Source organism: Lycorma delicatula, chromosome 3 (assembly GCF_047948215.1).
Source record: "Lycorma delicatula isolate Av1 chromosome 3, ASM4794821v1, whole genome shotgun sequence".
Taxonomy (NCBI): domain Eukaryota; kingdom Metazoa; phylum Arthropoda; class Insecta; order Hemiptera; family Fulgoridae; genus Lycorma; species Lycorma delicatula.
In genome coordinates this window covers 221,544,287-221,570,505 of record NC_134457.1, presented here as the reverse complement: position 1 = coordinate 221,570,505, position 26,219 = coordinate 221,544,287, and the positions used below count along the sequence as shown (strand labels likewise).

The following is a 26,219-nucleotide window of genomic DNA, read 5'->3' as shown; positions in this document are numbered from 1 at the left end:
CCCTAACCGCTACCAGTTGTACCAGTTGATGCCGGCAACTATCGAGGTTGATCAAAAAATTACTAACTTCTCATTTTATTTCAAATAAATCGTTACCTTGATTACGATGCCTTTACATTAATCTACCAAAAATAGGAATCTACTATCAACGCAGAAATAACATACATTATAAAGTTTTAAAGCAGTTTGTTATATAAGTTTTAAAGCATTATAAAGTTTGAAGGTTTATATAATAAAAACTACCAGTCTGATTTTAAAAAAAAACACACCATCATTCATATAATTTTATTCTGCATTTAATGGTTTTAAATGGTAATTTTTTATTACATTTTTAAAGTATGTTATTGTGCACCCTGTGTCACACACTTTGACTTTGTCGTTTGCCTTTAAAAAACTACTACACAGATCTCAATGAATTTTTTACACAAGATGGACTATTTTATTAACTTATCACCCCTTTGATTAAAGATCTATACCTTTAATCATATTATAAGACTCGCCATTCAGTAAGTAAAATAATTTTATCTTCATTTCTATTCGACTTTAAACGCTTATAAAAGTTCTTTTTATTTTAAATTAATAAATGTATATATATTTATAAAAGTTTTTTCTAACCTAAATTACTTTAAGAGATTTTTACGTACGGAAAAATAATTTACCCTTTTAGTGTAAAAGGGTGAAATAAAATGCTGAAAAGGTCATTTTTCCTCGGCTCGCTATCTAACGAACTCGACCCAAAATCTCGGTCGAGTTCGTTAACGGCCAAAATCGGACCATGGAAATGGAAATGGCGTGGCTTTTTCGAAAAAATAAAATATCCCTAAACTTTTTTTATTAGTAAATATCGAATTCGTTTAAAGTTTTTACTTTTCCTTGAATAAAGGCCTAAAATTTATCTAAGTAAGGTTTTTTGATATCACCAACCATCGGCCCAGGGGATGGAAAAAATGGGATTTTGAAAACAACATTTTTACCTCCCTTAATAGGCACAGTATCGAATCGGTTTAAAGTGGTCGTTAGTTCTCTAAACATTACTTAAAACTTTTGTTTGAAACAATTTTCGATATAACTAACTCTTACGGCAAGGGATGACGAAAATGTTGCTGGAATTGTAAGATGGGGCTTGTCGTATGCTAAATATCTGAAACTTTTTTTCACATGCAAGCATTGTCGTATGATGTAAATTTGAAGTTTTTCTTAACTTTAAGGTGAACATTTTTTTTATCCCCTCCAAAAAACCCAAATGTTTTGGATTTTGGCCTTTTTTGAACACTTTTGGTCAAGTCGATTGCAATCAAAAGGGGAGGTGCACAATTAGATGTTTACAACAGTCCTAAATCCAAAATTTCAACATTCTACATCTAATCGTTTTTGAGTTATGCGAGATACACTCGCACATACGTACGTACAGACGTCACGCCGAATAGTCAAAATGGATTCAAGGATGGTCAAATAGAAATTTCCGTTGAAATCTGACAACCGAAATTTTTCGCGTTCGCAATTCTTCCTTTACTTCGTACAAGGATACAAAACTCGAGATTTATAAATAACAGTTAATTATTTTAATTGATCCCAAATTATTTTTATTGGTAACTGGTCCCTAGTTATTGAATTCACTACTGTAACAATTCGATTTCGCAGATCTTGAAGAGTAGGAGGCTTAATTGGTACATCCCCCCGGATTAGTTTAGTGGTTAACTCGTCATCGCAAATCAGCTGATTTCGAAGTAGAGAGATCTAGTGCTCAAATCCTAGCAAAGGCACCTTTTGACGGATTTGAATACTAGATAGTGGATACCAGTGTTCTTTGGTGGTTAGGATCAATTAACCACACATCTCAGGAATGATCGACCTGAGACTGTACAAGACTACACTTCATTTACATTCATACATATCATCCTCATTCTTCTCTGTAGTAATACCTTACGGTAGTTCCGGAGGCTAAACAGAAAAAAGTTATTAACCGAAGTAAAAGAAGTAAAAACTTATTAACCGAAGAAGTAAAAGGTTTTATATGTATATATTTTTTTTTGCTTATATTGTAATGTCGACATATTACAAAATAGAATTATAAACGAGTGTTCAGGTTTAAAGTAATAAAAAATATTATTACATTTGCTATTTCAAAAATTAAAGAGATAAAATATTTAATTTAATAGAACGTAATAACATTAAAAATGCCTATCGTATAAAAATAAAATTTATAAAAAATACAAATATAAAATTGTAACGACACGCTTGTAATAAATTATCAGATGAAAAATTAAATTTAATATATTATTATAATACAATACGAATTGGATAGGGCATCTTACATTATATCAACTCATCACTTTACATCTAAAAGACTTGAAAATAATGACATGATATTTAAAAATTAAAGGTCCGATGTTTACTCAAATATAAACGAGATCATGGTTTTAAATGGACTTCTATTCAGAATCAGTAAAAGATCTTTAATAATTAAAAATAAATTATTTTTTTATACATTACACATTATATATATATATATATATATATTTCACTTTCTTGTGGACACGATAACTGCCGTAATTTTGCGCCGATCACTTTCAAATTGTTCCCTTAAAAAACTCGACCCAAAATATAAATAAATATATACTAAAATAATATATATAATTTGAAGTTTTTCTTAATTTTAAGGTGGAAATCGTTTTATATCCCTACTTAGCACAGGTGAATTCTACCTCCGCCTTCCGAAATGGATTTTTTCTTTGATATTTGCTTAAATTATTTTTCAAAAAAAAAGATTCTCAGTTCGACTTATCTTTGTTGATATCAAAGTATTTTTTCCGCGAAAATTAAAAAAAATTGTTTGAAAATAGAAATAAATATTTCCAAATTTTTTGACAGCCTTAGTTAATGTTAGCTCGAAGTTAATACATTTGGCGATATTCTTGTTACTTTAATTAAAACGCTCGGACCACACGTACATTTCTTGAGAACGGCCTATACGGATATAATTAATTTAAATTACTACCCAAATTACAAATAAAAATTTAACGAAGTTTTAAAAAAGCGATGAAGATTACTTCGAAAAAACTAATAAAAAAATAATAGCATTCTTTTTTTTTTAATTTTGTTTTATACCTGCGTCAAGTAAACAGTTTGCAAAAATGTCTGTCTAAATTAGCCTGATGTCATAAAGTCGATATCGCAAGAATTGAGAAGTATTTTTTTTTTACATGGGTTTAAAAAAAGCCACATTAAAAGTTTAATAAAAATAAAAGAAACATCTCCGAAAGAAAAAAATGTATGGATATGGCATTATTATTTCTAGACTTGTTTAATATTAATTACATTGTTCGTAATATCTAATTTTGTATTTCTTCCTTTTTCCTTTTTACATGATTGACCGAAAAGGAATGTAATAAATTTAGGGTGTATATATGTTCAACCGAAGCAAAAGGCTGCTTTAGATGTATGACCCCGCGTTGGAACCCTTACGTTACATGGAGTGTCATAGTATTTTACTAAACCAAATGTTCATATGCACACCAACCGAGACCTTTACAAGATTTTGTCGCAAATCCCTTTTCTCCCACCGTTTGTTTTGGTTCTCTTTGTTATATATTCTATTGACCTATCGAATTTTCAAACTATTTTCATAAATAAACGATAAATCTACTGTGATGTTATCTAGTACATACACTCAAAATTGATAAACTCTATACAATATAAAGTCTAACTTGTTCAATATATGTATTAATATTTAATAAAATATTGCAAATATTAGTATTTTGTTGCTAATATTTGAAACTCCTTCAAAATAATGACAAAAACTACAAGTTGATTTGAAATAATTTCAAAATCACTTTATCTTTTAATTAACAGTTATATAATTTAATTTTTTTCTTCTCTTTTCGACCACTATAGATCATGTTTGCATAGTTTTGACTTCTTTTTCTTTTCCCAAAAGATATTCATTCTTTTGCTCTGTTGTCTTCCTTTCGTCCATTTATTCAGGTTTATACCCTTCTTTTTCCTTCTCTCTAGAAATTTCGATTCTCGAATCACTTATCTAAATTTATCTCTGTCTTTAAACAGATCCTTAGAATGTTTAATGCTTTTAGATCTGTTTCTATTTCTTTAAACCAGTTGGTCTTTGTGGCTCTGTTTATGTAGAAATTAAATATTTGTTTGTCAATCTTTGGTTGTTCATTCTGCATAAATGACTATAAAATTGCAATTTTCTTTTCCGGATAAGTCACCTATTTTTTCTAGACATTTGTAAATTCCATCTTCATATTTTGGTCCAAATATTTTTCTTAAAATTCTTTTTTCTACTTTTGCAATTTCTTGTTCTAAAAAAACTGCAGACATTCTGCCCCGTACAGTGCTTATGGTAGGACTAGAATTATATAGTCCCTAAATTTGTAAGTTATTTAAACTTTAATACTCAATTTGTAAATAAATATTCTTAGTGTGAAGATAGGCAGTATTATATTTTCGTACTCGATTCTTCATCCCATTTTTAGGTTGATTTTATAGACTACACTTCATCTACACTCATACATATCATCCTCATTCATCCTCTGAAGAATTATCTAAACGGTAGTTACCGGAGGCTAAACAGGAAAAAAGAAAGAAAAGGTTGATTTTATAACAAAGTTACCTATTGTGATGGGTACCATGATTCGACTTCCGGAAAATTTCGACATATCTTCGCGTTTCACATCTCCCAGGCCCCAAAACCACCGTCAGCTAAAAATTTTATATACATATAAATGTATATATTTCACTTTCTTGTAGGCACTATAACTGCCGTAATTTTACGCCATTCACTTTAAAATTGTTTCTTAAAAATAACTCGATCGAAAATATCAGTCGCGTTCGTTAACGGCCAAAATCAGACCGTGGGAATGAGTTGGCTTTTTCGAAAAACAAAATATTGCTATAACTTTCTTATTAAGTAACATATTGAATCTGTTTAAAGTTCTTACTATTCTTTTGGGTTCAACTACTTTTGGGTTTTTAATTTTTTTGTATAGTAAAAGTTGTTTTAGATTAAAGATTTGCTCTGCACAACATCTTCCAGGTCTAAATCCACCTTGATATTTCATTCATAATTTCATTTTATTATTAAACATTCGTCTTAAAAAACTGAACATTTTTTTTCTTGAATATCTAACTTCAGGTACGTCTCACGTGAACATAACGCATCAAAACAATTTCTAAAAATACTTCCTTTTAACTAATCCTTTTTGTCAATTACTAATCTGGGTTTATACATTATTTATTTTTAGGGTAGAGAAAAAGAGTATTTTTCTCTACAGTTTAGATTTTTAGTTTTTCCTATACGTACCAGGAAATTTATCCGATAATGGGAGTTACAGACATAAGGAATTATAAAACTTTCAAGCTTTACCCGTTGGAAAATTATATACATTTAGTTTTTTATTTTTCACTTCCCTGTACTAAGTATTGTAATCGCGAAAAATATCGGTTTTCAGATTTCAATGGAAATATCCATTTTGACCATCACTAAATTCATTTTGACTAGTTTCGGCGGGACGTCTGTACGTATGTATCTCGCATAACTCAAAAACGATTAGCCGTAGATTGTTGAAATTTTGCATTAAGGACTGTCGTAACATTTAGTTTTGCACCTTTCGTTTTGATTGCAATCGACTGCACCAAAAGTGTCCAGAAAAGCCCAAAATAGCAAATATTATGTGTCCCATGAGATGTTTTATACATATCCTCCAGGTATATCCCCAGAAAAATTCCAGACCAGACATGTTTAAATCCTACAGATATCCTCATAATATGAGAATAGTCAGTGAATATTGCAGTGTATCTATCTTGTATATCCGGCCAGGACATCCATTATCTATCCCAAGGATGTTTATGTGCTGTATGAGTTCGATCTTTTATATCTGCAATTATGTACTGCTGAGCCAAACTATCTGCAAGTGTGGCCGTGTCATTACTTAACTAAATCATCATGCAAAACATCAAGATTGTTAATTTATGCAATCTGTTTGTAATTTTATAAAGGGATATTTGGGGGAGGGTTGTTTAAAAATTAATTATAACAGTAGTCACCAAACTATAATAACTGGTTTTTGTTATTGTGTGTTGAGATAAGTCATCGCATCAGCAAATTGTTAGATAAATATTAGTCTAAATATGATGATGTAATAATAATACGTTAACTGTGGTGAGTCATTGTTTATATGATTCGAACGAGACACTGTGAAAGTGTTGTGCTGACAGACAGTCAACATTAAGAGACCCCTCTTCCCTGCCCATCCATCAGTTGGCCAGCCTGACCGTACGCGCAGATAGTTTGACACAACTGTATCATTATTTGCATATCCTCTAATATTTGAATTCTATTATATTAAAGAGACAGAAAGAGTTATCATTTTTTACTTTTCGTTTCACCACTGAGTTTTGCAACTTACTAAACAGTAACAATTCATACATTAAAGCATGTTCAGAAATGAACCCATACCATCCAAAAATTTAAATGCTGCAAAATATTTTCTTATATCGGTTTTATATAACCAAAGATCTAGTTTTTTTTTTCAGTTTAAACAAATTATTACAATTAAAACAAGTTTTACTATATGATAGACTCTGTTGAAATTGATTATGTAAGTAATAAAGAATCGGTGAAAAATTATTAGTGAGTAGTGTTAGTATTAATCAGTGAGTAAATCTTCATCATAAGATAATGTTGAACTATGTGTGGTGCTAGTAAAAGATTTTTCTGCCGTAATTTAATTCTCACAAAATCTGATTGGGTTTGGGGTTATCATATAATTTTCCAAATTTCTTGTTCTACAGTTCTTTTTGCTTGATTATATTAAACACTCTACTCTAGCGTTAAAGTTACAATGTAATTCTGTTACTGAGGAATATTTTAAACTTAAATCTAATTTATTTTTAGTACACTATAGATGTATAAATGAATATCTGTATTGTATTACAAAAGAAGGGTAGTTGTTCGTTCCGTTCCACGTCAAGCCGTCTGGTGCTGCGATCTAGTGGGTGCTAGCGCTCAATGGAGAGTTAAGCTGGTACTAGCATTCTATGTCAGAATCCAATCTAGAGTGGTTGTATGCACTTTCAATCCGGATGGACTTGTTCAGATGAACGTTAGTTTTAATGTTGTATTTAATTTTATATTTTTTATTTTTATATGTCAAGTTATACAAGACAATAATTCATTAAATCATTATTCAACAAGCAACAAGACGTCTTCATTCTTCACCTATGAATATACAGTCCAACCTCGCTCTAAAATCTACCAACGTTTCATGGTCCTCACAGGCAGGATCTAACAGTAGTATTATTAATTAGTCTCATCATTTGAATTCATTAATTATTAATTAGTTCCATTACTTATATCAACATAAAGAAGTATTTAAAAAAGTAAAATTTAATAGCTTTTCAAACTTACAATATATATATATATATATATATATATATATATATATATATGAAAAAATTGCTGCTTATAACTAAAAAAAAAAAATATTCCTCCCTATCAACTACTGGAAGTTTATCCCAAACTAACTGAGTCATTTATGTGGTAAATGAGTTGAAAATGTTGTGTAGACATAATAATGAATATCAGCTCTTCCAATCCACAGTTTACTGTTAAAAGCATCCCAATTCTAAACTCTAATTATATCTAATATTATATTATTATTTGATTGGCAGTATAGATGACAAAATCTTATACGTTAGCAATAGTTAATCCCATATAACATGTGGAGGTAATTTGTTTGAGAACAACTTTACAAATTACATATCTGTATGTAAGTTACAAAAAGATTAACTAGCCTCATAGACCCCATTCTAGAATCTCAGGCTTATGTCACTTTATATATATATATATATATATATTGATATATAATTTTATACGTAGCTGTATCAACACAAATAAAATGCTTGATGTTAATAATGGTAAAAATTATACTGTATTTTCTGAATCAGTAAGTAAATTTTACAAAATATTTTAATCATAATGTAACATTATGGAATTTACACACTTAACAATTATAAATACATAACAATTATAAATAAAATAGGTATTAACAAAAATCATGAACACACTAAGATAACAAGCTTAATACGCAGAGTTTGAGTTTACCCTATTTTTTCTGTTATTGTCAATTTAAAGAATCTTGACCAATGCCAAACCTATTTTTTGGATAAAACTATTTTTTAACATATTCTAAAATTTATGGCCTCAGCATATTTTCTGCATGCTTTATTTTTTTAAATGGCACTATGGTCGTATGATATATAATTCTGATGTAAAATTTAACAAAAAAACTTTGAATCAATATTTCTATTTTTTTTTCAAGGTAGTATATTTTATCAGTAGTATATTCCATCTTGAAGTGATTTTATATTTGCAAGCACAACAAGGTAAGGAATTGATACACATCATTTATTCTCGGTGAAGGGTAAATTCCAATTTGAATTTGAATTTTTTGAGGAATATTCCCAGGAATTTTGGAAATCTAAATTTTTAGAATTGCTCATTCTTACCACAAATAATACAAATGTACATTTTTACCACTTTGTGCCCCTGCTGCTCAGTCATAAAGGGCATACTTGTAATGGCCTAAATATAATGCCACCAGGTTTTTTATTCTAATTCTCGCATTTAAAATTAAAAAGACATACAATTGCTTTAATAATTATAATTTCTACAATATTTTAACATTAATTACAAAATTTACTCTACACTATCTCTACTTTCTATGCTTTCTTCATCATCATCCTCCTCTCTGCTTCCTTCTTCACTTTTTTGAGAAGATGGCCAAAAAGAAGGTTGCAATGTAGTGGCTTCCCGAAGTCCCTTGAGGAACACAATCAGGATCTTTCTGAAGATTATAATTGTAGCCTATAAATATGATTTTCCTGCTTTTTCTGTTATTAGACGGTTTTTTGTTTATTATGGATAAAATGGAAATGAAAGAAGCTCCTCCCAATTGACGCTGATAAAATCCAACTTGCTACTATACTTAGGTCAGTACCACACACTAGTCCTGTCCACCACTCTATGAGGGCTATGCTTTCTACTGACTTCCATAACAAATCTTTAACTCATTTATTTTCTTTCTTGCTCCTGTATACTCCTAATTCCATCATCATAAATTTCTCATTCATGATTGGGCTATTTGGTCAATGAATTCCATTCCACTGATCAACTCCACGGCTATACAGTTTGACCCATGGGAGGCTGGATTTAATAAATCAGATGTGAAATGAATTGGGCACACAGATTTCTTCATTCTTTCATTAAAACCTTTCCATAGATTGTCTTGTTCCACACTTGAAAGGAAGCCGTTTGATAAAAAAGTAATAAAATATTTTTCTAAATTCTTTAAATTCCAAACATTTTGTGAATTAAGTATTTGTTGCCTTCCAGAACAAGAATTACATTACTTATTTGTTTCAACAATGAAATCATTTTTTATAGAGACCCAAAAACCCTTACCTCTTTATAGTGTTTGAATAGGTTCTCGACATCATTGATCTCGGCCAGTTGCTGCAAGCAGTTTTATTTTAAAAGTTCTACTTTTAGGTGTACAATGTTTACTTTGATTTTAACCATTCAGCAATTTCTAATTTTCAGGTAAAAGCGTTAAGAAATTTTTCAGTTTTTAGGCAAAGATACTATGTATTATCCATTATTATGAAGTATCCTTCAGCAACAATTTCGACAAATTTTTAAACCATTTCATAAAATGGTCACCATTCATTTCATCATGATACTCTCGGAAGTATATGGATTCAAATACCCGTTAACCACAACTCGAAAACCTATTTTCTCTTCCTGCATAGGTTACTATTAATTGTTTACCTTTTCAAGCTAGGGTCTTCACCCCAGTTGATGAACCTTTCATAAAAGTTTCTTCTGCACTCATCTCTGTTTATTGCACTTGTCTTTTGCACATTTCTTTATCTATCCATCCATAACTTCTCCTGTAAATATAACACATTAACCCAAGTTTCATCTAGAAAATAAATTGTCTTACCCTCTGCATAAATTGCTTAATTTCTCTTAAATATTCCATTCGCCATGAAATAATAACTAACTTCACATTCAATTAAAAAGAATTATTTTTGCTGGACGTGAATTGAAAATTCATTGATTTTAAAACACAATGTAATGTACTTCTAGAAAACATTTAGCAGTTCAAAATCTATATTCAAGGCTTTAATATTTTGTTCAAGTTAGGAAGGTAGTTAAACAAAATGGATGAAATCTTTTTCTGATAACAGTTTTAGTAAAATCATCTAACTTTTCACAAGCTTTTTAGTCTTTTTAGGGCTAACATGTTTACTGCCAATTTTGTGTTTATTATATTAATTAAAATTTGTTCTTTCGCTAATGCTTAATGCATTACTTACTTTCTGAGCAACATCTCTGATAGCAGTTTCAGGGTTACCTTGTTTTAAGGTTATATATACGTTACTGATTTTTTTTTTCAGAGCTACTAAAGGGTTTTCCTGGTTTCTGTTTCATGACAGAATCACTCATTGTTAAAACCCAATCGGCACAAAAACATAAAGTAAATTGAAATTAATGAAAACACACTGAATAAAACTGTTATAAAAATGAACTATATAAAATTGCATCTTACAGAATAACATGATAACATAGACTGAAATATTTTCTCTCAACTGAAAACTGGTGTGAAGCATCACAAATGATGTTATCATTATCAAACATCACTAACAAAGAATCAGCAAAATTTTTAACTGCTTATCATCAGCATGCCACAGCACCAGACAAGTTCAGCTTATAGTAATAAAAGCTTAAAGTAGTGTATAGTACATAATTATATGCATAAAGCAATAATTGCACTTACATGTGGGAGTGACAGAACGACTCCGCCTAAACTACCAATATATTCATACTGATGATATTAACTAAACTAGTGATTATTCATTACAAGCTGAATTCATATTTATATCTGCTACACGGTTTCATAAGACAAGGTTTAACACTAGCAAAAAATTTCAAAGGAAATTTTGTTTTTTAATTATTGCTCCAAAAATAAACATCATTAATTTTTTTTCACGTCTATGCGCCATTGCAACATATATTTCAGTAAATCAACACATACTAATTAACAAACTGAATAATCACAGACAAAAATGAAAACAACAAAAGAAAAAAGTTTACTTTTGCAGTACTGCATTATATAACTGTAATGTAGTAATTGTTATCATATTCCTACTAAAAAAAAGAAACGATTACATTTTCATTTAAATTGTTCAAGGTAATCCACAATGGTATTTAAGATGTCAGCTAATAAATAAATGCCAGTGATTTGGTTCAAAGGATTTAAAAAAAAAAATCAATGAATGTAAATTGAATCGATAAATTTTCACGACTCACACTGTTTTGTGTATTGTTTTATTTTAGATCAGAGTGGTCCAAAGGAAAACCTTCAGCCAATGGACTATTTAAAAGTTAATATCTTGGACACTGACATCCTGTAATTAACAGCTTTCTGAAGCTGCTTATAACAAATAAGCATGAATAGGGAAGAATGCTTTAATAATGCATTCTGAATTTGGAGTGTATCGTCTCCTATGACTTTTCTTAGCGAAATTGTGCTTTTGATACTTTTTGTCATGAGTTCTTTTAACCTTTTGCATAAATATCTAAGAAGATGATTATTAAACTATATTAATTTTTATTGATAACAATGTCTGTTTTATTCAATAATTTTTTTTTTAATTTTACTTTTTAGCATTAGTTTTATTATCAGTTGTAATAATGTAAGTTCTTGCATCTAGCAATATATTCAGTAGAGATGTATATCACCAAGTTTCATGTAAATTAAATCTGACCTTTTTTTTCAGTAACTTCATTGTCACCTTATAATGTACATACACACATTAATTATATCCCTTTTCTTTACCTAAGAATGTTTGAATTGATCCAAAATTAACAAGGTAGAAAATTTCAAGAAATACAATCATTTTTCTATAAATGTATATTTTATTTTCAAAAAAAAAAATGATGAAATAATATTTATCATGAAATAAAATTAAATAAAAAAGTACCAAAAATGTTATTTTTATAAAATATAATCACATTAAAAATATTTCAATGAAAATTTGTTGCATTAATGTCTGTTTGACAATGACAAAATTATTTATATACTATGGTATTTTTATCTAATTTGTATGCAAAAACAATTTTATTATAAATATTATTTTGTGTCCACAGGTAAATATTTACTAATCATTTATTTATCAATCGTAAAATGGTTTAAATAACAATTAACTTTAATATCAATACAAAATATAACCAAAAAAATAAATAAAAATTAACGCTTTATATAAAGGACTATTAAAAAAAAATCCTGTTGATAATTATTAAGCACAGCCTATAAAGGAATGTCATTTTTGTAAATAAACAGATATTTTATTTAAACTAAACATACACTGTGCAGATACTGTAAGTTTCACGCAACTATTTTGAATAATGATGAAACTTATACGTATATTTTACATCATTAAATATGAATAAAATTTATCATATTTATAACAAAGAGGGCTTGAGTATTTATCTTAAAAATACATTAGCATTTTATTTTAAATAGTCATAAGAAATATAACACTGAATTTCAAGTGTAGATTGGTTGAAAACATAAAATGTAGTTACAAGTGAAAAATATTCTAGGAATTATTACCAAGACATGTGGTTATGCCCTAAGACCACACAAAAAGAACAAAATTTAAATTATTTTAAAGATTGAAACGTTCAAAATTATTATTGAAGTTCTAAATTCACATTTTATTTGACTATATTATAATTTTATTTAAGCATTTATGTTCAATCAGTTAAAAGGAAGAAGCAGGGAGAGGGAGTATGCCAGATAATCAATACAAATGCACTTGAATGTTTTTACAAAGGTGTATTAACATAAAAAACATTGGATTTTATTCTTTTAAATATGAACAGTATATTGTTGTAAAACAGTACAGTGTTGTACATCTAAAGGAAGTTTATGAGTAGTTACAATTTAATACAATAATTTAAACTGAAAATTCGTAGCATATACCAAGTACTAACTTTCAGGTTTATTGTAATAAACTCATCACTTAAAAATAGCCAGTCTGTTCATGAAAAAATGTTAGTATATAAAATATTTTTAATGATTACATTTTATTAGACACAATCATAAATTCCCCCAGTCTTCCTTTAATTTTTCAAATATGGTTCATTAATTAAACACTGTAAGTGAAATGTATATTCAGCTAAAATTATAAATATTTTAATATCAAGTTTTAAAACAATACTACATTTTTTTGTATTGTTATTCTGAGATTGTTTTGGTGTTTCCATGTATGTATATATATATATATATATATATATATATATATATATATATGTGTGTGTGTGTGTGTGTGTGTGTGTGTGTGTGTGTGATTAGGCTACATTAAGAATAAACATTACTTGAAATAAACTGATTTCAAGTAAATAATCTAAAAAAAAAATTATTAAAATTAAAACAAGTAAAAGTGTTATAAAATTAAAGACTGTTCTATAAATATTAATATAAATTCCAACAAAGAATTATCTCTAATATAATTTTTAAGCACAATTAAGAACTTTAGTAATTAAATTACAGGAATTACATGTAGTTTCATTAGTATCACCTGATTGTGATTTAGTTGAAATTATGTGAGTAATTGTGTCTGCACACATTTTAACTAATTCTTGTGTAAATGTTAAACCAAAATGTGCCATTTGTCAGTCAATAGTGTGAAAACAATAAAGATTTGTATTTAAATATTGACATAAAGCAGCATGTTATGAAATTGTTATGAAGTGCATGAAATGAAATGATGAAAAGTGGATGTGTGAATGCTCAAAAATGAAATCTCAAGTATCTTAAAACGATATAAAAGATTCAAAAATGGACCAGAAGACACAGACAATAACTCCAGAAATCGATAGTCAAAAATAAAAATGACAAGACACAAATATAAAGAGGGCGTGGCATTCGGTGAAATCTGACAGAAATTAAATATGCAATTAATGTCCAGTACTATGATTAATCCTAATCCTACTGCAAAGATTATTCTGACTGAAAGAAAAGTTCTGAATTACGGCCAGACAATTGGAAATATGAAAGATTCCGCCAAAAAATGTATTACCAAATTAGGTCATCCTGCTTTTTACCAGACTTAGCACCCTAAGATTTCCAAGTTTTCTCAAAATTAAAGACTGCACTGAATGGATGAAGGTTTCTGACATTACTGTATGTAGCAAAAGGTAATAAATGATCTCAAGACAATTCCAGAAACAAAGTTTCAGGCCTGTTAACAGAGACATTGCAAATGCACATCGGGATGCTTTGAATATGACTGTGACCAGTGATGTTTTGTGTCCAGTTTAAAATATATTTTCTACAGTTCCATTCTGAAAATTAGATTTTCAGATTCTGTACACCAACATAAAAATTAATCAGCTTGAATCACTTATCTAGTAAAAAGGTAACCATCAAGAAAAGACATTATACCGTCTCATTTTTTATAGCCTTACTCTCCATTACATTATATACATATTGCATATTTCTGTGGTGGAGTGATAGCATTTCAGCTTTTCAGAGGTCCCAGGTTCGAATCCTGGTCCAGCATGGCAATTTACATTCAATACAAAATTTCCATTTCATATTCCTGCACACACGCTTTGAAGCTTAAATGGTGAATTAATAATAATAGAAATGTGTGTGTGTGTGTGTTTGTGCCCTGATTCCTGTTAGACTGATTAAACCATATTTTCATTAAAAAAAACAATGGACACTCAGATCTTTCAATTTTTGTTAATGCATACAAATTAAATTATTTATGTAGTAAATAAAAAAATAATAAACTTACCTAATTTATCTATTTATTTTATACAATAAATAATAAAGATTATTATTAATATGATACAATGATATCTAAAAACTAAACTAAATATTTACACCATTTTACTTGATACATATTTTTTATTTTATCTTAGTGTGCTTTATAGCAGATATTAAATATTTATATACTTATTTACTTCATTTTTAAACAATAACTCATAAATCAATTTTAAATTATTATAAAATAAAATTTATCTTTCTGAAGATTTTACATAATACATTATTCAAAATTTAAAAAAAAAATGTGTCATTCAGAGTTATTATAAATAAATATTTACATATATTTTCTTTTTTAATTTTTAATATTCCAAGATAAAAATTTCAACAATAATAATGTAAAAATTGTATCATAATGACGTAGTAATAATTATAAACTCATCAAAGATATGTCTATAAAATAAAAATGAATATTCTTACATTAATTACACAAATTCAGCTGATTTTAATATCCAAAAAATAACTTAAATTTCTGATTTTTATGAGATGCATCCAGAAAGCAAATACTCCCTGCGCATATTACCTTTTCATCTGCAATATCAAAGGGGCTGTGAATTGGTCATTATTTCCTTCCACTTAAGATTGAAGTAGTCCAACCATTCTATTTATTTATCTTCATGTTAAAGATAACTAGGTATCTTTTTTTTTTTTAAATTGATTGACCCCTCTATTATGAAACCCCATATGTAACCGGGTTTTTGTAGGTAAGGAATTTTTGACCACACAAAATAAGTCAAATTTGTGAAGTTTATAGATAACTGAAAGACAGCATATTTAATAGGGAAGAAAAATATTCAAGAGAAGAGTAGTGGCTGCTTGCCCATAATCAATAATGATTGCATAATGTTCAAGAGAAGATTTCCTATATACGAAGATGTATAATTTCTAACAGCTCTGCATTTTTCTGAAAGTTCTGCATGAATTTTATTCTAATAAATTCTGACATTGTGCTGTTCCATAACAATGCGCAACCAAATACCATCAAAGTAAACAGTAGCGCTCAACTCATTTTGCTGGGAATAATTTAATCACTTTTCATGCAGACCAGATTGAATTCTGAGCAACCTCTATCTATTAACTCTCCTGAAGAGATTAGCCACCAAAAGTCTGGTGGCGATGATAAGACAATGAATAACATTCAGAACTAGTTGAAGTCACAAGCAGTTGAATTCTATGAACAGTGTTTTCAAATTATGATAAGCGGCTCAATTTGCACAACTATATTGAAGTATAGAGTACAGTTTTTCTATATGTCTACCTTTTATAATAGCAAAGTAGTATTTATTTTCTGGATGCATAAATTCAATGTTATTATTTATACAGAGTTACAAAATAAAATCTGTCAAATTTTATTATAAAATATGAATTCGATCAATAAAAGTAAAAATAAGAATTTATTGAAATGCATAAAATACTACTTGAGAGTGCAATTCATTACACTAATGAAATACCTCAAATAGTTACAAATTTATTTACTTTGACTGTTACCCAAAATTAACAATGAAATTGCAATAAATTTTACTTTTATGGAAAAATTTTCTAATAAATTATCATATTAATTAAATTTTAATGTTCTAACTTTTAAAAAAAAACGCTAATAAAGAGCTATGATAAATGGTTATTAAATTTAAATTACAGACAGAAAACACTCAAAAACTATTTAATGCTAAATTTTCAGTTCGACTGCTAAACAATTGTTATTTATTACTCAACAAGTGAAACAAATTTTAGGTTTGAATAGTTCTTTAATGCTTTCTATTTATGTTTTTACTTTTAACAGAATATTAAATAATTATTACATTAAAAAAAATTCTGCTGCCAAGTTATTTTTTCAGTAAATATCTTTCCCTACCTGAAAAAAATGGTTTTAATTTACGTTTAAAAAAGTTTGTTTTTAGAAAGGTTATTTCTTAGATAAGAGCAAATCTCTTCTTGTTCTCCTTAACTTTTACAATCCAGGTACTGTGCAGTAATGACAGTATAATTTCCTGATATTACATAACCGCTAATGGGATATGTTCTCATATAAATTTTTGTTCTTGATTGTGTAATTTCACCGATCATAAGTAGTTATAAAAATTTCAATTTTTTTCTCAAAAAAATGTTCATCTTCCTGCCAGATCACTGTAATTGTATGTTATATTTTTTTCCTATAATCAATGAGAACACTAATATATGTTTCCGAATAACAATTAGTAACCTTTTAGACACTCTTTTGAAAAAACTTATTACTATCACTTAAAACAATTATACAGTTTATCACTCAAAGGTAAATCAACTTAATTTAAAACATTCAAAATCAATTATGAAAAAATCATGTAAAACATTGTAAAATTTAGAATTTTAAAGTATATAAAATGCATGCAGATTCATAGACTGTAAAATTAAATAAAAATATAGTTTTTCTTTCACAAGGAAATTAATTTAGTTTTAAACACAACATTTTTTAAAAGATTAAATCAAAATAAAAATGATAGATTAAAATATATTCCTAATAACCCAAGCTAATACATCAAAGTTTATAAAATATAACAAACAAATAATTAACAAGAAAAAACAAACTGTGGGTACTGTTTCGCAACAGCGGCAGTGGAAATGTGAAGAAGGAGGGTAGTGAGTCAACTTTGTAGATTTAGGAACATGTGTATTCATTTCTGTTTTAATAAATATTGTAAGAGATTTTCATTACACTGAAATTATTTACTATTTTACTAAAATAATAAAATTTGACCATCTTTATATATCTGTAACCAATGAACAAACAAGCAAGCTCATAATGAGCTTATTTTCTGCACTTATTTTTGGTCAAAAAAGAATACTAATATTATGTTAGAAATTAATGTTATTAATTACAAAATTGTTCAAAATGTTAATGCAAAATTCTGCTAGCACACAGGTAATTCTTTGTTGTGTTTACTAATAACCATATAATAAACATTTACCTTGCTACTCTAACTTGTGCACTGTTTTACTACAATAAGATTTTATATAAGATCAAATATAAATTTCACCCCTTCCCCTCTTCCACTGACACTACCCTAAAGCAATAACATTGTACTATTTATTTTTCGCCATCTAATGGCAGGTAATAAACACATGATAATTGGTTTCCTTTAATAAAGCTTACAATATAATAAATTAAGTTTGCATTCGATAATTTTACTTTAGATATTAATACTGTTGTCAGCATTCAGTATCTAATAACAATTGTAAAAGATAATTATATGTGCATGTTCATGGTAATTAAGACAATGAAAAATGGAATTTCTATAAATAAAACAATTTTTACAGAAGAATGTTAATTCCTCATAAATTTCAGTTTCCTTCAATAAATTTTATAAAACCGAGACAAATATTACAGTAGATTCTCCCCTAACAATGTCAGAAAGGGGTCAAGTCACGGCAAGATGCATGAAATGTTAGTTAAAAAGTTAAGTGATTGTTTACCATAAAAAAAATAGTCATTACATTAGTAATTAAAATTAAACATATATAAATTAATTTTAGATTTTATCATCATTTAACAAATCAGTGAATATGTTTTCTCTGCAAATGTAAAGTTGATTATAACGTACTGCATTTTTCTCGTATATACCAACTGATTATAAAATTTCTTCTGAATAATGTATTTAAATATCATTCAAATAGGATGTGTAAATTGTTATACGATTTAAATTATCAATCTACTTAAATGTATTTATGGATTTCGATTTTCTGGTATCTTTGATAAATACTATATAACCATAGATCATTGTCAAAGCATTGTTAAGAACTTACAAGATCAGTTTCTTTAAAGTAAATAAAAGTTATGTCTGTGCAAAAAAAACAATTTAGTTTTGTTTACCTCTCAGATGTAGTCCACAACCTCAAAATCAAATGTCATTACAATCAAGGTTTTTTTTTATAATTTAATGTGCTTTTTATTTTACCATTCTTCCCTCCCCGAACTACATGATTTTTTTTGTTAATAATCAACTGTGCAATTTATAAACTAATCTTTTAACTAAAATAAAACTGTCCATAAATAATATTAAAAAATTACAGCTTATACTAATGAAAAAAATAACTAAATTTTTAGCAACAAATATTTTTAATTTAAGAAACATGTAAATCAATAATACTTCAAAAGTACTTAATTATACAGACTGTAAAGAACTTATTAGAACTAACTAACTCGACAAGAAAACAATATTAACAGTCATAAATATCAATAACTGAAGTAAATTATTTACCCTTCAAATTCAAATATATAAGGAACTCTCAAAAAATCGTTAAAAATTTATTTATAGTGAAAACCTATATGTAAAAATATTTTTATTACATACTGTTTCACCAGTTATTTTAGTTTATTATTACAAGGAGATGTAAACGATGGTAATTCAAAATGTGAAACTGAGGAAAAATACGAGTTACATTTTCTGACTGTGTATCCAGTATAGCAAAATGTAAGAGTTCTACTCCCTTTTTTATAATTGTAATTCAATTAATTGTATCCATTATCCAATCCAATATTAACTTTAAACAGTAATCAGTTTTCTTTTATTATTATATTTGTCTGTACAGCCTTACACTACCTACTTACTACGGTCTCCCTTCTGTATAATGTTCAAAATTTTCACGTCTGAAACAGCACCTTCATTTTCTAAAAAGAAAGATAAAATGTTTTGGTGCTTTTCATACACTATAATTATTTTATATTCCCGCATCGGGAGCTTGGGCTTGTGATGAATTTTAGAAAAAATCTTTCAATGGAAATTTTTTCTTCCTTCAAAACCAACTTATTGTTAATTTAAGTTAACTAAGTATCATAAAAATGAAATTTAAAACAAATACTTTAATGCTAAAGTTTTCCTATCTTTATCGAAAGCTGAAATAGATTTTTTCTCTGCCTTATTAAAACTGACTATCATAAAAACAAAGAGACATTACAGGTAAAACTTTGTTCATATTCTTAATTATACTAAAACTCTTACATTATGCAAGTCCTAAATGAAGTCCAAAGTTGAAAATGCACAAATATAAGAACTGATGAAAACCTGAGTACTTTTTATACATAGTTCCCCTTAATTCCTACAAATTTATTGAAAATCAATCGAATTATGCAGAAATTGCATCATTTATTATGGTATAGAATTCAATTTTTTTCCAATGAAGTAATTCTGAAATATAACACAAAATATAAAAAAAATAAATGTATGTATAAAATTAAAAAAAAAAAAAAAATATATGTAAAAATAAATGTATGTAAGTTTTTTTTCTTTCACGATACATATAAGTATATATAGTACACAATAAGTAATAATAATACAAAAATTAAACAAACCACATAATATAAATGAAAATATTACAAAATTGTGGTTAGACCAGTAATTACTTACGCGAGCGAGACTTTATTTAGATTAAATCAGAAAAATAGGACTGAACCTTTGCTTAAAGTTAAACGCAGGATTCTTAGAACCTGCATAAACAAAAAATATAAACATGAAAATCAGTACAGATTATTGCCTAATAAATTTCTGTACGAAAACTTGGAATCCTTAATTGATACTATGAAAAGGAAGCGAATTTCTTTCTGTGCACACACTTGTAAAGATTACCGCAGGATAGGATTACTAAGAGAATTATCGATCAATTTTTGGTCTTTAAAAAATCCACCATTATGGATCAAAGAAATTAAAGAAGACGTGCAAGAATTAAATTCGACTTACGAAAATTTACTTAATAAATCCGAAAAATTAAAATTTGTTATTAAAGATCCGAATACCAACTTTAAAGTAAGAACTTTTAATTATACAAAAAGGGTTTATTCAGAAGAGGATCGTAAAGCAAGATCATTAAGAATGACTAAATATTGGTAGAAAGTAAAAGCTAAGAACTTAAAGGCCAAAAGATTGGCAAAAAAGAAGTGGTCCTTTGCGGGCTTAAAAGTAAAAAAAAAAAAAAAAAAAAAAAAAAAATGAAAATAGAAAACAGAATAAAAAAAATGTAAACCCACAATCAGCAATAAAATTAAACATCTTTACTTATTGTGTTATCAATTCACAATCTTTTACAATAATTAATAGTCATTTAAATCATATGAATAAAAAACAGTTGGAAGAAGGCAGTTAAGGGAGAGTCTACTGTATTAATAATTTTTTTACCTGTATATCTTAAACAAAATATGTCAAATTGTTTTGTCTAAACTTTTAGTATAAAAAATTAATTCTTAAATAAATTTAACCACAGTACAGAAAGAATTGCAGAAAACTAGCGACGTTTAAATTTGACGTAAATAATCATAAAATAAATTCACAATTTAAATAGTATAATTATTATTACATTTAAAAGTCAGTTTTCTGCAAATTAAAGAAATTCATACAAATTATTAATTTTTTATTAAAATAAATTTAATAGATAACATTTAGGTTATAATATTTTTAAAATAAAATTTCAACAGTAAAATGCAAATAAGAGGATCAATAATTTAATATTAGTAAGTACTAAAAGTTACAATATTTACATAAATATTTTATTTAAATACCTTAAAATTTATTTTATATTATGTGTATATTTCTACACACATACATACAATAAGTTAATAATACTAAAAATTAATCATAAACAATATAAAATTAACATGATATAACATGAGCAAATCACAAAAAAAACATACACAACACATATATGAAAATAGAGAATTGATTAAAAAACATATAAATATATATTAATAATAATAATTTGCTACGCAAGGAACAAGCAACTGAGGTAGATTATTCAAGTTTATAAAACAATAAACTTTTTATTTATTAAAATTTGGTAATTTGCAACATAAAAAAAAATATTTGATGTCAGAACATAATAATCGTAAATAAATTATTTAAAAATTTATTTTAATTCTTAATATTTATTAATCGATTGTCTATTTAAAAACCGTTATTATTTAATACAACTAACTTATAAAAATAAATAATAAATCATTTAATTATGTTGATGATGTATTAAAATTATTAGTAATCATATCGATATAATACAAACAAATTGTCCAGAAAATTCTTTGTATTTTATATGTATTTATACAATGTAAAAATGAATTATTCTTATCATAAAAGAAGGTTTTTTTAGTTATATCTTATTAAACAATTTGTGGAACAGATTGAATTTAAAACAATTAATTAAAAATTCTTTTAAAAGAATCAGCATTATTCTTGAGTTTTTCAATTTATCTGGAAAAAACATACAAAAATTTACAGGAAATTACTCACAAAATGTATTTTGTTTTTTAAATAATAATACAATTTTAACTTTTGTAACTTTATGTAGTCATTATAAAAAAATTAAAATTTTAAAAATAATTAATAAAAGGATTTTATCTTTCATAAAAAGCAGTCATACTGAAAAAAAATAAAACATTTTAATTAACAGATAAAATTTTGTTTTCTTTAGTATACTGACAAATTTTCCTATAATTTCTTAACAAAGTTACAGAACATTGATGAATATTACCATGAAAACAGACAAAAAAAATGTGTGGTAATTTCTTTTAAATCTTTACAAATAAATTATATCTACAAAAATAATGCAGAAAAAGTTTAATACTGTATAAAATATAAAATTTTTATTTTTTTGACTTGGAAGATGTAACTTCTCAAAGGCAACCTTTTAATACATAATTAAATATATAATATTAAGTAAAGTTGTGTTTTGATTGCTTAAAATTATCATTTAATGTGACAAAGATTATAAAAGAAATCAATTAACAAGGCAATTAACAAAGTCAATTACTTGGATTATTTTTTTTTAACCTTTCATTGTAATACACCTTTCAACAAAAACTCTACTTCAGTTTAATAACTATATTCTATTGCGTAATAAAATGTTGTTAAATAATTTTCCTACTGTCATTCAATAATAATTTTAAGCCTCATCAGAATAATATTGTAGGTAAATGTTGCAAGAACAAAATAACAGAAATCTTAATTATCTTATACGGTCTATAAATTACGTAAATCATATCGTAATGCTATTAGAAATAAAATGGTTAGAAAAAATGAGAAGAAACTAGAAAAAAACATTACAACCAAAAGATTTAGATTTTTTTTTTTTAGAACTTTCTGGACAGTTAATTTGAACACAGTTTTATCCATAATTTTTTTTATCAAAAAAAATTTTTATTAAGTACCAGTATTAAAGGAAATACTTTTTTTTTAACTCAGTTTTTTTTAATCAAATTTTTATAATCGCAAGACAATTAATTGTTTCCCACAGAAATAATCTTTAATGCACAAATTATCGGTTTATTTTATTTAATAATTTTTTTTTAATATTTATATATAAAAAGAAAATATTTTTTAATTTCTCTTAATTTATAAAAAAAAAATAATGACGTTCTATTTGAATAGAAAAAAGTTAGGTTTCTTTAGACTTAAAAAAAAAAACTCAGTACATTTTAATTAATTAAGATTCATACTACTACAGAAGTGTCCTGATAATGATGATAATGGTGATGTATATATTCATGTATATGATGGTGTTCATGTCTTGTCTTAGTATGGTGTTGTGTATGTTGTGACGGTTGGGGTGGTGGTGGTGGTGGGGGTGTGTGCGACTGCTGATGTGTTTGTTGTCGCGGTGGAGAGAATTCTTGTTCTAACCACCGTACGACTTGAGCCATCGCTCTTGCTTGTTCTTGTTCTCTATGCCGATGCTTTAAATGATGAGGTGACGTAGAAGGCCGTGGCAAATCTTGCGAGATTTCTGGACCTCTTTTTCGAGGTGTGCAGTGCCCTCTCCACAAATTATGATTTGTTAAAGGACTTCCTTCATTAACATTTTTTTGTCGATCGCTATCCACGTTATTATAATGCTTCCTAAATGATAACAGAAAAAATAGAATTTATTTGAAATACATTCTTAAGCTTATTAATAAAAATACAAAATAAAATAAAATATATACATTAACCCTGCAATAAAATAAACTGACCATCTCACACACTCACACACACACACATGGGCACAGCTTCATATTGTTATGCTTTTGCATATAATACACATCTATGCATTTTTTATAACTGTTTTATTAAATGCACTGTCTTTTACAAGTACGTGCTTTACAATATTTAACTATATTTTTTTCTTTAAAACCGTGGTTTTTTCAAACATAATTATTTCATTTATTTATTCATGCACTGATTTTATTATATATAATATGGTTAGTGTAGTTTTGGAAATTTGTCTATTTGCAACACTTATTGTAGGTATACAAACACTTTTATTATCATAAAAAAACATAAAATAATACATTATTATAATTACAAAACACTACAGCCTTAAATAAATTTTTGTTATCATTATTTACTCAAGCAATAAAATGAAATAACTGTAATAAATAATTTGAAATTTATTTATAATTATTACATTCATTGTCTTTATCTTCTAAAAATAATCATACTATTCAGTTTGCAGTAATTCTAAACAAACATCATTTAGCATAATTTCACCCATCTCCTTTTTATTGAATTTTATCTCTTCTATCGATTATTATTGTGATTAGAAGAAAACCTGATACCATGTGACTTCCTTGTATGCCTATTAAACTACATGTACACATTTTAAAAAAATTTAAAGTACATAAAATTTTATTTCATTAATAACTTTTTTTTATTGTTATTATCGAATAATTATTTATCATAAAACTTTTTTTTACAAATGTTAATAATTATTAACAAATCAATATATTTAAATTAAATTAAAAAAAAGTTAAAAAAAAGATGAAGTCTGATTCGAACCAATACGTCTTCCCCTTGTAAGACCCAAATATTTCATTAATTAAAATTTTATTTGGCTATAACTCTGGAACCAATGAAAATAAGTAAACTTGTGATATATCATTGAAAAGCTCTCAATGAAAATTTATTTCTGCAGTTAAGGAAAAGTCTAAAATCTAATTTTTTTTGATTTTGGGTTGTTTTGGACACTTTTGGTCAAATCGATTGCAATCAAAAGGGGAGGTGCACAACTAGAAGTTGCAACAGTCCTAAATCCAAAATTTCAACATCCTGCAGCTAATTGTTGTTTATTATATAAGATGTATACCTGCACACGTATGCACATGTGTATGCACAAACAGATATCACACCGAAACTAATGGATTCAGGTTTGGTTAAAATGGATATTTCCATTGTAATCTGAAATCCGAAATTTTACACGATTACAATACTTCCTTTACTTCAGACAAGGAAGTAAAAATAGCGATAGATTTCTCAGAAGACAGTGTACTGTATTACACAAAACAACATTAAATTGTGTATTAATATTCTAGTTATGGACATAACTAGTTTATGTTAAGGACATGGGCAGAAATATACTAAATCACTTGATAGTGAACCAAGATAAAGTTATTTTGAATTTTTTACAAAGAGATGTTGAGTTGGCTAAGCAACCAATTACATAGGGGAAAAATTACTTTATATGATTTGAAAAAAAAGAGGTAAGATAATAAAATTTTAATTATCAAATAAATAGTTCATACACTTCATTCTTTTTTAGTTATCGCTATAACTCAAAACAAATCTGTCCTTTCGTTTATTTGTTTTTAACAGCAATTTTCCCTAGAATTAGGGATAGACAAGCGGTTTGGCAAAATCTTTACAGTCCTCCATGATGCCAGTCTACACAGGTGATGCAGCATGTTGAAAATGTTATGCCTGATCAGACTCAAACCCAGAACCTTTAGATGAAAGATGAGGATGTGCTACCACCTCATCACATACTTTAATGAAAAATATTATAAGTAAATTTTGTTAAATTATGCATTTTCAGGAAATCTTTTCATAGAAAAAGATATATTCAACACACAGAAAAACTACATTAGGAAATTTATAAAATTACTAATACAAAATATCACCCAGAGATTAATAAGCAGCATTTATGTGACATTTACTGTTATAGTATTAGCTGCTCGTAAACGCTAAATAGTATGAAAAGAATCTCCATTAACTTTGATATTCAGCATGAACTGGTTTATTAAATGTGGCTTTGGCATTTTATCTCACTTCACAGTCTCCTCCATGTTCCTATGGCTGGAAACATAACCTTACAACATACAAAACAATCCAGTTGTAAGGTACAGTTTACTGCCTTAGGGTGCAATGTGGTTACACTACTTATGAAATCATATGAATAGTTGTGAAATTTTCATTAAAACATACCAAATTTTATCATCAGACATAAACAGAAATAAGAATAAAAGAGTATATTGGTAAATTTTACATAATGTTAAAAACAGATATTGAAAAATTAACAATTAAGAAAAGA

The 26,219-nt window shown here is 27.1% G+C and overlaps 1 protein-coding gene and 1 long non-coding RNA gene across 8 annotated transcripts in view; one reads left to right on the top strand and one right to left on the bottom strand.

Moving 5' to 3' along the window:
- The window catches only part of LOC142322451 (uncharacterized), a 61,582-nt gene that overhangs the window by 32,600 nt on the left and 2,763 nt on the right, over positions 1-26,219 (top strand). The window contains exons 3-4 of one of the 6 annotated variants that reach the window (XR_012755871.1): positions 8,363-8,406; positions 11,866-12,056. The exons of 1 other annotated variant lie outside the window; for it this stretch is intronic. This is a non-coding gene — a long non-coding RNA (uncharacterized LOC142322451). Of the gene's footprint in view, positions 1-8,362; positions 8,407-11,422; positions 11,702-11,865; positions 12,057-26,219 lie in introns of those variants that run through there. 4 more of the 6 variants (XR_012755870.1, XR_012755873.1, XR_012755868.1 and 1 more) reach the window with 4 other exon arrangements.
- The window catches only part of nkd (NKD inhibitor of WNT signaling pathway naked cuticle), a 165,852-nt gene continuing 163,000 nt past the window's right edge, over positions 23,368-26,219 (bottom strand). For both annotated transcript variants that reach the window (XM_075361550.1, XM_075361551.1), the window contains exon 6: positions 23,368-23,773. In XM_075361550.1, the coding sequence (XP_075217665.1) occupies positions 23,368-23,773 (406 nt within the window). The remainder of the gene's footprint in view (positions 23,774-26,219) is intronic.